The 13,365-nt window shown below is 36.1% G+C and overlaps 1 protein-coding gene across 2 annotated transcripts in view; it reads left to right on the top strand.

Annotated features, from left to right (window-relative positions):
- LOC149795072 (rab3 GTPase-activating protein catalytic subunit-like) overlaps nucleotides 1-10,234 on the top strand; it is a 100,114-nt gene extending 89,880 nt beyond the window's left edge. For both annotated transcript variants that reach the window (XM_089964776.1, XM_089964774.1), the window contains one exon: nucleotides 5,438-10,234. In XM_089964776.1, coding sequence (XP_089820902.1) covers nucleotides 5,438-5,680 — 243 coding nt within the window. In that variant the 3' untranslated portion in view covers nucleotides 5,681-10,234. The remainder of the gene's footprint in view (nucleotides 1-5,437) is intronic.
- The last annotated feature ends 3,131 nt before the right edge of the window (nucleotides 10,235-13,365 follow it).

Genomic DNA, 13,365 nt, shown 5'->3' with positions numbered 1-13,365 from the left:
TAGAGCCTACCATCACAGTGAATGACCAACCCATCAAGCCACTGGACAAGTTTGCCTTTCTCAGCAATGTTTTGTTACATGCAGTCCACATGGATGATGAAACCAATAATAATAATAGTATACTTTATTCAGTAAATTTAGACCATTGGCCCATATTACAAAATACAAGCAAACATAATGTGTGCCATGGTGTAAAGAAGTTAAATATGGTGTTCTTCATGAATATACACACGTAATCGGTGCTTTATATTATAAAGATGTTGTTACCCCTAAGGATATTATTCACCATTCGTTTGAGTTATCAAAGATTGTCTAAGATGAAAAGACGAATTGATGCAGTAAGAAAGATTTCTTATAATTAATATATTGCTATGACTCATTAGGGGTACCCTTTTGTTCTAGATGGATAGAGATAATAACCTGATCAAAGTATTTTTTTATTAAATGGTCATAAGCTGGACAAACTCAAACCAGACCTGTGCACACTCCGTATTTTTCCGTATTTAGTACGGGAAAAAATATCAAAATACAGAAAAATGACTTCAAGAGCTAAATCCGATTTTGTGCGAGGTAAAATACGGAAAATTTGTATTTGGCAAGTACATAAAAAAGAAAGGAAAGATGTATGAAAGTAAAGCAATAGCAACCCGCTGTAGTTAGCTCTCAGCCTCTGTGTTAAATAGAAGGGTCATGGGCAAAATGCTCTGCAATGGCGCATGTGTAGAGCTTCTTTGTCGTTGCATCTGTAGTGTAAACAGCATCATGGCTGAGTTGGGTTTGGGAAATGTATTTGAAATGGTATCTGTGAGGAAGAGAGTGACTGAAGAATTAACTTCAATCAAAGACATGAAGTGATGAGTACAGCAGTTTCTCACATCATACAGCAAGACCTGGCTGTTCATTTCTCCCTGCAGAAAGGGCAGTAGTTATGCCTTCTGCAAACTGTATGAAACTGATATATCAATTAGGAGTGGTGGCGGGAATGACATCTCTCGCCACATAAAATCAGAGAAGCATAAAGTGATCGACAAGGCTAGACAAATGGCTCTAATTACATCATTCTTTTCAAATAATATGAAACGTTCAACTGAATGTGATGAAGACTCCTTGTGTATGACTCGTGCTGAAGTTATGATGTGCGAACTCATCTCTTACCACAATCTGCCACTAGCAACAGCTGATTCTTTGAGTGATGGCTTCAAACTTATGTTTCCGGATAGCAAAATTGCTGCAGGTGTGTAGATATTTATTTTATTTTATATCATGTATTTTTATGACATTTACTTACAAAAAAATATGCAATTACAGTAATCTAAAAATTTTTATGCATGTATTTTTACCAAGTGAAGCACATGTACACAGTTGGTACCAGGCATCTGTTAAATTTAATCCCAGCTAGTCATTCGAATTTGCTAAAACTTACAAATTCTAAATTAGAATCAGTTTCCCCATACCAATGCACCATTATTTAAATAGTTATGGTGTGAACACCTTTACTGACTAACTTGTATATTGTACAAATTAAAATTTCTGTATTTAAGTTTCAGATATGAAGTGTGGCAGAAAGAAAGCAACTGCTCTTGTGAAGACTTTGGGAAAGGCACAACAAAAGAGCATGTCTGAGAGGATGCAGACTGCAGCCTTCACACTTTCGACAGATGGCAGTAATGATAAAAGCAGTTCCCAATTGTAATTAGATCAATGGACCAAAACACTGGACTTGTTCACTTTGAGCTTCTTTCCCTTCTGCATTGGCTCTGCTACAGGAGAAAACATATTCAAAATCCTGGATGGGGAAATCAATGCACGCAACTTGCAGTGGAAATAATTGTTTAGCACTTGGATGTGACAATGCCTCGGTTATGACTGAGAACAAAATTGGTGTAATTTCCTACATAAGAAATAAGCATAACTGTGTATTCTTGGCAAGATGCTGTATCCATGTCATGCACAATGCAGCCCACAAAGGAGCTAAGTGTTTACCAGATGTGGCTGAGATCTAGCAGGATGTATATTATTATTTCCAGAAAAGCGAGAAACGACAGCACAAATTCTCTAGTGTTCAAGATATTTTTGACATTGAGCAGAAGAGAATGCTTAAACATGTTTGTACCAGATGGCTAAATATTGGTCGTTGCCTGGAGAGATTGCTACAAAATTGGGAACCTTTGAAAAAGTTCTTTAAAGCAGAATTTGATGATATCAAGACCAAGTCAGTTTCATCTTCAACACAGGTTGCTGAGATCAGTGACAAACCATATGCTCACAAGAAAGTAGAAAACATCCTTAGGTTCCTGAAATCGCCTACAGACAAGCTGTATGTTCTGTTTCTGGACTATACTGCCAAGATGTATGATGATCTGCTTGTCGGTCTCCAGTCAGATGAACCGAAGATACATATACTGAGAAAAATGCTGGTCAGCCAGATTGTGAAACTACTTGGTTGTTTTTTCAAACCAGCTGCCATGTCAAGTTGTGTGCCTGAAGCTGTTGACTTCAGAAGCAGCTACAATTTAAAAGACAACAAGGACTTAGTCATAGGTGATGCTGCCCCCAGTTTCGTTGCCATCTCTGACAATAATGGTTTGAGAGACATGCGGATCAAGCAGTTCTTTGGGGATGTAAAGTTGTACTTTAAGAGTGTCTGCAGTTACCTGATTGAGAAGCTTCCTCTCAAAGAACCAATTTTGAGACATGCAGTTGTAGCAGATGCTTCTTTGCAACAGACAGCCAAATTGAGTGATCTGACTTTCTTCCTGCATGGATTTCCAGTGCTACGGCCTCCTGGTTGCACTATTGACACTGTTGTTGAGCAGTTTGCTATTTATCAATATACAGACCTATCCACCTGCACCAGACAAAGAATGGATGAAACCTGGGCTGCAGCTGGCAATAAGAAGGATGAAGAGGGGGCATTGTTCCGTAGTGAACTTTCAGGTTGTAATGTGAGGAATATTAACCATTCCCCACAGTAATGCCCACTGTGAGAGAATCTTCTCCACAGTGCGTAAGAACATAACAGAGCAGAGGTCATCAGTGGGAGACGACCCTTTAGAAGCATTGTTGCTTATTAAATCAAAACCTGGTCATCCATTTGAATCCAAATGCCATTGCTCAGTTCAACAATTACAGAAGTTGAAAAGTGCCTACTATGAAATGAATAAGACAAGTCAATGATCCTCATTCCAGCATACATGTAGCACTTAACTTGACACTGCTTTACTGTAACCTTCAGCATCCAAGCTCAACAGTGATGATCATTAATAAATTATTTTTAACTGTTATATGTTTCAGATATTGTTAACATGAAATATTTTGCATCATGTTTGCAGTATGGATCATTGTTTGTAATGTCAGTTTGGTTGCAAGATGTAATAAAGATGCGTCAGTTATGTTGTGCATTACTATTGGTGTGCACTTGTGAATACTGAAAGGTGACATGAAATACTGAAAATATCCCTGAAAATACTGAAAAGCATTATAAGGGGGTGCACAGCTCTGCACAAACACAACAGAATTCATCTGCTACCAAATAAACATTATTTTTCTGACATAATTCACAATATCTATTATTTCTCTCAGTCCTGCTATGTCTAGCTGAGTAGCTGTCTCTGTTTTCAGTGTATGCACTAAGCATCTAAATTTAGCAAGTAACTTCCTAAGAAAATATGATAATTCACATGAGAGGTATCTTTCCAGTTCTAATTCAGTTTTATACATGCTATAATACACACATTTATGTGAATTGTTAATATCACTTTGCCAGTTTTGTAGTGTGGAATCCTTAATTCTTTGCAAAAATAGTGATAAAAATTGTTTTTCATCAATGAAACCAATGCAGACATTGAAAGAACAATTGTGGCCTTGGGCAACTATTCATAAATGTGGGGGAGCATTGAGACATCAGTCTGCAAAGAAGCTGAAAGTCTAAAAAAAATCAATGTGTTGCTGACCCTGCTGTATGGATGCAAAACCTGGATGGTGTTCAGACACCACATCAAGAAGTTCAACCATTTACACATGGGCTGCATGAGGAAACTGATGAGGACAATGGCAGAACAAGCATCAAACATAGATGTTCTCACAAGGACAGGCATTCCAAGCATCCAGACTCCGCTGACAGAATCACAGATGAAATGGACAGCCACATCACCTGCATATCAGACAAGTGACTACCAAAGATCTACAGCAAGCTGAAGGAGGGAAAATTATCCCAGGGAGATCAAACACATCCTTGAAATAATTAAGAATTGACCCTGAACTAGGCTATGAGCATTGCAGAAGCATGTAAATCTTGAAACTGCAGTATGTCCTTTATTGATCAAGCAGCCCCAAGTACATCCTGTCCAGTTTGCCACAGACAATTAAGAGTGCAAATGGCCAGATCATTGACTCACATGGTCATGGAAACCAGAACAGTAAATGATGTCATGGTTATCTGGCAACTCAAAGGATGAACAACAAGTACTTCATCAGCTCCAGTTTGGATTAAGTTTGAGCTCTTGACAATTAATTTCATATCTTCATATGGGATGATGCTTTCAACTGGCATACTCAAGTACCATTCAACATATTCTGATCCTATTTTTATAAACATCGTCTTTTAGACTTGTATATGTGGTTTATAACTTAGTCTTGACTACTCGCTTTTTGAAAGAGTTATGCCTCTTGTCAAACAAATTCTTGCCTTGACATGGCAACTTGGAATATTGCTTGCAATCAGCATGGCTCAAGAACCATTCAACATATCCTAATGAAGATTGATATGAATATTGTTTCAAAGACCTGGATGCATCTTTTATTGGCTTTGTTTCATCCACTCCATTTTTGGAGTGGGTTATGGCCCTTGTTCATCAACTTTTCATGGAATGTTTCTTATAGTAAAAGTATCCACATCATCATTTAGGGTAGTCATGGCAACTGAATGTGTACCTTTTAACTTTTGTTTCTCATGTTCCTCTCTTTAAGGCCCTATGGAGTGAATTATATTAGGCCATGCACTTTGCAGTGCATCTATTGATATTAGACCTAGTTTATGTTTCATAATGGTGTTGTTATAATAATGCAAAAAAATGTCCTTTATTTTAATTAGCAGTTTGCATTTTCTATTTTATTAGACTGGTCCTAAAATGTACATATATGCATGAACACTGTCAGAAAAGCACAGTAGAGTGGATCTTAAAATAAGTACATGTATAACCTTCCCACAAATAAATAAAATAGACTTTTCCAAATGGACTTTAATATTATCATATTCATCCAGTGGTCTAATAATGTGTATATCCAATATAAATCAGATTGCCTAACGAATTGTCAACCTTATTAAAATTGTGCTTCTTTTCACAACAGGAGTTGCCAATATCTTGTTTTATTTATGTTGCTATCTGAATGAATTGTGCTGACATTCTTCTATATGTGTGATTTATGACTGTTTCAGGCTTCCTACATGGTGTTGGATGAGGATTCGGCACAAGACAAAGAAAAGGACAGAGAGTCTCAAAAACATGAGCGGTCATTCCCTGATTTTCCCCGCCCATCAGCAAGAGAGTACATACTACGGACTGTGATACCTCGTCCAGCCCCTTATTCAAAGCCTCTTCCACAGAGAATGCATTGTGTTTTATGTGACAATGACTTTAGGCTTGCAGGGGCTTTTTCATCAGACTCTGTGTTTCAGTAAATACACTAAAATAAAGGTGCTTTAAATCGGTTTTCTTGCTTTCATCTACTTAGAAAAATTGAAGTGGTAATTGATGGGTATAACAAACAAAAAAGTCAAACAGAGGTATAGCTCTATAAGTATCCTGAAATATAGTTTATCTCAAATAAGTTCTACATCTTCCTTATGTAGAGCATCATAAAAAATTAGCTTCAAGCTACTAAGTACTGCTGAAGTTATGAAACAGAAACAAAATCTGTGATTTGCTGTGGTGTAACAATAGGATTGAGGACATGGCAAACATGCAATCTTCGTGGATGGGGGCATAAAATAGAGAAACTGTTCGCTTTCCATATCCTCATACTCTTGCTTACTTTGCTGTTTGTAACAGTGTTAAATTGTAGTAACATCATTAGAGTTATTGTGATGTTATAAGAACCACGGGCTTGAGGGCAGTTCAAAATGGACTGTATTTAGGTCATAGTTTTTTTTTCTAGTATGCAGTTGTAAAAGAGATTTCAGTTTGGAAGAAATTTTGTTGTGAGGTAAATGGTTTATCTACATAAGACTTCAGGATAATTTGCATCTCTTTTAAACCTTCCAAAAATATATAATCCGTCTTTATGAAACAGAAAAATGTTAATAATGCACAACAGATGAGATGAGATACAATTATAATCCTTTATGTATTATGGTAAATTCAGAGCTTATACATTTTCAACAACTGGCAAAGTTTCTTTGTCTTTGAGAAGTATCAGACTTGTAAGTAATAGAAATATACCTAGTCTTACATTTTTTCACTCTCTATTAAAATATCTACATCCATTATAACCTGCCTTAGTAGATACCTCCATATAACAGATGATTGTTTAAAACTGGCCATTTTCAGGGGTCATCATTGAAAATCAATCTTTGCATCTTCCTTGTATATTAGACATCTGTCTAACATGTACAATGGTTTTGGTCAACAAAAATGCATTTAACAGACATCATGACCAAACCTGTGCACAGTTTGCCTTCCTTGCAGCTCACCCACATACTATCCAGTATACACAGATTTATCTTCAGTTTTAGATCATTCACAGACTCTATCAAGTGTATGCAGGTTTTCCTTCCTTGTAGCCACCCATGGTTACTATGCAGTGTACACAGATTTGTCTTCCTTGCAGCTCACTCACGTGCACTATGCAGTGTGCAGATTTGTGAAGCGAAGCTTGGCATGCTTGTCACCTGCTCAATAAGCTTTTTCTACTAGGTCTGATTACATCATAAATTTGCTTAGCATTGATTTCTATCTTATATTGCTTCAAAAGTACATTTATGGTGATGGGCACACTACCAGTAAACAAACTGGCATTTCCTAATATCGTGTAAATTAATTGTTCATAAATGAGACTTGTTGACTAGATCAGACTAATATTTAATGTTTTGTGAATTGTATTTTGAATGAAAATCATTACAAGTCAGTAGGGGTGACTAGATCCAACTCAGTTAAAATCATCACAAGTCAGTAGGGGTGACTAGATCCAGCTCAGTTAAAATCATTACAAGTCAGTGGGGGTGACTAGATCCATCTCGGTTAAAATCATTACAAGTCAGTAGGGGTGACTAGATCCAACTCGATTAAAATCATGACAAGTCAATAGGGGTGACTAGATCCAACTTGATTAAAATGATTACAAGTCAGTAGGGGTGACTAGATCCAACTCGATTAAAATGATTACAAGTCAGTAGGGGTGACTAGTTCCATCTCGGTTAAAATCATTACAAGTCAGTAGGGGTGACTAGATCCAACTCAGTTAAAATCATCACAAGTCAGTAGGGGTGACTAGATCCAGTTCAGTTAAAAAATCATTACAAGTCAGTAGGGGTGACTAGATCCAACTCGATTAAAATCATGACAAGTCAGTAGAGGTGACTAGATCCAACTCAATTAAAATGATTACAAGTCAGTAGGGGTGACTAGATCCAACTCGATTAAAATAATTACAAGGCAGTAGGGGTGACTAGATCCAACTCGATTAAAATGATTACAAGTCAGTAGGGGTGACTAGATCCAACTCTGTTAAAATCATTACAAGTCAATAGGGGTGACTAGATCCATCTCGGTTAAAATCATTACAGGTCAATAGGGGTGACTAGATCCAACTCAGTTAACATCATTACAACTCAATAGGGGTGACTAGATCCATCTCAGTTAAAATCATTACAAGTCAGTAGGGGTGACTAGATCCATCTCGGTTAAAATCATTACAAGTCAGTAGGGGTGACTAGATCCAACTCAGTTAAAATCATCACAAATCAATAGGGGTGACTAGATCCAACTCGATTAAAACCATTACAAGTCAATAGGGGTGACTAGATCCAACTCGATTAAAATCATTACAAGTCAGTAGGGATGACTAGATCCATCTCGGTTAAAATCATTACAAGTCAATAGGGGTGACTAGATCCAACTCAGTTAAAATCATTACAAGTCAATAGGGGTGACTAGATCCATCTCGGTTAAAATCATTACAAGTCAATAGGGGTGACTAGATCCAACTCGATTAAAATCATTACAAGTCAGTAGGGGTGACTAGATCCAACTCGATTAAAATCATTACAAGTCAGTAGGGGTGACTAGATCCATCTCGGTTAAAATCATTACAAGTCAATAGGGGTGACTAGATCCAACTCAGTTAAAATCATTACAAGTCAATAGGGGTGACTAGATCCATCTCGGTTAAAATCATTACAAGTCAATAGGGGTGACTAGATCCAACTCGGTTAAAATCATTACAAGTCAATAGGGGTGACTAGATCCAACTCAGTTAAAATCATCACAAGTCAATAGGGGTGACTAGATCCAATTCGGTTAAAATCATTACAAGTCAGTAGGGGTGACTAGATCCAACTCGCTTAAAATCATGACAAGTCAATAGGGGTGACTAGATCCAACTCGATTAAAATGATTACAGGTCAATAGGGGTGACTAGATTCAACTCGATTAAAATGATTACAAGTCAATAGGGGTGACTAGATCCAACTCGGTTAAAATCATTACAAGTCAGTAGGGGTGACTAGATCCAGCTCGATTAAAATCATTACAAGTCATTAGGGGTGACTAGATCCATCTCGGTTAAAATCATTACAAGTCAGTAGGGGTGACTAGATCCAACTCAGTTAAAATCATTACAACTCAATAGGGGTGACTAGATCCATCTCAGTTAAAATCATTACAAGTCAATAGGGGTGACTAGATCCATCTCAGTTAAAATCATTACAAGTCAATAGGGGTGACTAGATCCATCTCAGTTAAAATCATTACAAGTCAGTAGGGGTGACTAGGTCCAACTCAGTTAAAATCATCACAAGTCAATAGGGGTGACTAGATCCAGTTTGGTTAAAATAATTACAAGTCAGTAGGGGTGACTAGATCCAACTCGATTAAAATCATGACAAGTCAATAGAGGTGACTAGATCCAACTCGATTAAAATGATTACAAGTCAGTAGGGGTGACTAGATCCAACTCGATTAAAATGATTACAAGTCAGTAGGGGTGACTAGATCCAACTCGGTTAAAATCATTACAAGTCAGTAGGGGTGACTAGATCCAACTCGATTAAAATCATTACAAGTCAGTAGAGGTGACTAGATCCAACTCGATTAAAATCATTACAAGTCAGTAGGGGTGACTAGATCCAACTCGATTAAAATCATTACAAGTCAGTAGGGGGGTGACTAGATCTATCTCAGCTTTAGGTTATTGCTAAGAGTTTTTACAGTTAAAATCCTTATATATATATATATATATATATATATATATATATATATATATATATATATATATATATATATATATCAAGGTACAAGGACCTAAATAAACAAAAAGTATTAAAAGCAATTGCAGATGAACTTGTCTGCCTCCAGTTCAGGTTGATATGGCATTACAAAGTCGAAGTTTTGTACATGCAGTGATTCCAATCTTTCCTTTAAGAAGGAAGATGGTAGATTTATTATAACAAAACTATAAATGGTGACAATTTTACATTTAATTTTTGCCCCAGGTCATTGTTGATTACACTACCTAATGCTATAGTAAAATAATGTCATAAAAACCTTTGACCTTTACATGTGCAAATTATTGTTTTTTTGTCTTAATTTGTTGATGACAGTGATTAAAAAATCACTAGCGCATGTGTGTGCATTAGCATTTTAAATACAATTTTTGTTTCTTTTTTAACAAAATTTGTATGCATTTAATTGTTTAGTTTCACAGCTACTTGATTTTCAGTCTTATTGAAGTTAGTTTTGCAGTAAATTTTTAAAGAGGAATACTGTTATCCCAAAGAGCCTCTGCTGTTTTCATGCTATGCATACTTGGTCATAACTGTATAACTTGTATAAAGAACACTTGTATACAAGGGACAATTTTGTCATGTCCCATGACTGTCTTTTTTGGTACAGGATTTACTGTACTGCATACTGTATAATTAATATTTATGTAATTTAAAGGAAGTGACCCCCTGGCACTGCCCTCTTTGAGAGTATACATGTATTTTTGTAATGTGAAAATAAATAATTTCACCTGCTGTAATTCTTATTTCATTTCAATTTACAATGTAGTACTCTTGAAGATTTTATGGATGTCTAATGGTTCTATGAGAGATTTTATGGATGTCTAATGGTTCTATGAGAGATTGTATGTGTAATGGTTCTACGAGTGGAAAGATGTTAATACTTTAGTATTCTTTTAGCTATGCATACTTATGTGAGCTCCTTGTCTTGCTATGCATACTCAAGTATTTGAGTGGTCATTGTGTAGCTAAGTATTTGAATGGTCATTGTGTAGCTATGCATTCTCAAGTGAGTGCTCATTGTGTAGCTGTACATACTCAAGTGAGTGCTCATTGTGTAGCTGTGCATACTTAAGTGAGTGCTCATTGTGTAGCTGTGCATACTCAAGTGAGTGCTCATTGTGTAGTTGTGCATACTCAAGTGAGTGCTTATTGTGTAGCTATACATACTCAAATGTGAGTGCAGATTGTTGCAATGCATACTCAAATGTGAGTGCTCATTGTGTAGCTATGCATTTTCAAGTATGAGCAAAAGAGTGGTCATTGTGTAGCTATGAATACTTGAGTGATTGGTCATTGTGTAGCTATGCATTCTCAGGTATGTGAGTCAGTGGTCATTGTATAGTGATGTATACTCAAGTATGTGTTTCTTATGTAACTATGCATACTCGAGTATGTGAGAGTGCTCATTGTATACCTATGCATATTCAAGTATGTGAGTGCTCATTGTGTACCTATGCAGTTTCAAGTGAGTGCTTATTATGTAGCTATGAACACTCAAGTATGGAAGTTGAGTGCACATTGTGTAGCTATGCATACCAAAGTCTTTGACTGCACATTGTATAGTTATGTATATTCAAGTGAGTTCACGTTGTGTAGCTATGCATATTGAGGTGAGTGTACATTGTATAGGTCTGCATTTTCAAGTGAGTGAGTACACATGTTGTTGCTATGGATATTCAGATATGAGTAAGTGCACGTTGTGTAACAATGCATATTTAAGTGAGTGCACTTTGGGTAGCTATACATATTCAGGTGACTGCTCTTGTGACCTAGTGGTTAGAGCATCCACCTCAGATGCGGGAGGTCGTGGGTTCGATCCCCAGCCGAGTCATATGAAAGACTTATAAAAATTATACTAACAGCTGTCTCACTTGGCACTCAGCATTAAGAGGTTAGTGTTAGAACTGGTCGGCCTGGTGTCAGGATTATGTCACTGGGTGAGACATTATGCTATATGTCTGCAGCATGATGCCCCAGTGCTAGACATCACTTTAAACTGACACACTGCAGAAATCGTAGCGATATAGCTGAAAAATTGTTAAAGCTACATTAAAAATAAAAATCACACACATATTCAGGTTTGTGAATAAGTTCACATTGTATAGCTATGCATACTCAAGTATATGCGTATACATTGTATATGTATGCATGCTCATGTGCATATTGTATAACTATGCATGTATGTATGTGAATGAGTACACATTGTGTACCTATGTATACTGAAATATATGAATTAGTGTGCATTGTACATCTATGAAAGTAGGTATGTGAATGAGTACACATTGTGTACCTATGCATACTGAAATATATGAATTAGTGTGCATTGTACATCTATGAAAGTATGTATGTGAATGAGTACACATTGTGTACCTATGCATACTGAAATATATGAATTAGTGTGCATTGTATATCTATGCATGTATGTATGTGAATGAGTACACATTGTGTACCTATGTATTCTGAAATATATGAATTAGTGTGCATTGTACATCTATGAAAGTATGTATGTGAATGAGTACACATTGTGTACCTATGCATACTGAAATATATGAATTAGTGTGCATTGTATATCTATGCATGTATGTATGTGAATGAGTACACATTGTGTACCTATGTATACTGAAATATATGAATTAGTGTGCATTGTACATCTATGAAAGTATGTATGTGCATGAGTACACATTGTGTACCTATGCATACTGAAATATATGAATTAGTGTGCATTGTATATCTATGCATGTATGTATGTGAATGAGTACACATTGTGTACCTATGCATACTGAAATATATGAATTAGTGTGCATTGTATATCTATGCATGTATGTATGTGAATGAGTACACATTGTGTACCTATGTATTCTGAAATATATGAATTAGTGTGCATTGTACATCTATGAAAGTATGTATGTGAATGAGTACACATTGTGTACCTATGCATACTGAAATATATGAATTAGTGTGCATTGTATATCTATGCATGTATGTATGTGAATGAGTACACATTGTGTACCTATGTATACTGAAATATATGAATTAGTGTGCATTGTACATCTATGAAAGTATGTATGTGCATGAGTACACATTGTGTACCTATGCATACTGAAATATATGAATTAGTGTGCATTGTATATCTATGCATGTATGTATGTGAATGAGTACACATTGTGTACCTATGCATACTGAAATATATGAATTAGTGTGCATTGTATATCTATGCATGTATGTATGTGAATGAGTACACATTGTGTACCTATGCATACTGAAATATATTAATTAGTGTGCATTGTACATCTATGCATAACCAATGATATGCATATTTTATATCTATGCATACTCATGTGAACAAGTGTACATTGTGAACTGTACTTGCGCAAGTATTATACAAGTGTGCACATGGTGTAGCTAAGCATAGTTAAGTATGTGAGTGTACATTGTATAGCCATGCATACTGAAGTATGTATTTGAGACAGAATTTGTTTAAACTACCAAAAAATTAAATTTAAGTTGGTAAATGGAGGATAATGTCTTCTAGTTACAGTTTGTGATGACTGCTGGAAAATGCCACAGGCAATGGCCATTTAACAGACGTTAAGTAACGTAAATTGCACCAGTTAGTAGAACTGACAAATTAAGAATAACATTGTGAAGCGGCTAACTCTGGTGTCTACATATTTTTAAATGACATTAATCCACAATTTTTAAAATCTCACTACAATACCACTGGAATTACCCCCCAAGGAAAGAAAAACAAAAACAAATGCTTGATAATGAACATAAAACTTTTCATAAAGGTTTTGGAGAGCCTAAACCTACAATGTGATAATAGTTTGTTGTTGGTGTTTTGGGTTTAGTGCCATTCTTCA

The sequence above is a fragment of the Sinohyriopsis cumingii genome, chromosome 7, assembly GCF_028554795.1.
Source record: "Sinohyriopsis cumingii isolate HCF-2022 chromosome 7, ASM2855479v2, whole genome shotgun sequence".
In the NCBI taxonomy this organism is placed as follows: domain Eukaryota; kingdom Metazoa; phylum Mollusca; class Bivalvia; order Unionida; family Unionidae; genus Sinohyriopsis; species Sinohyriopsis cumingii.
Note: the sequence above shows the minus strand (reverse complement) of the source record. Positions and strands in the feature narration are given on the sequence as shown.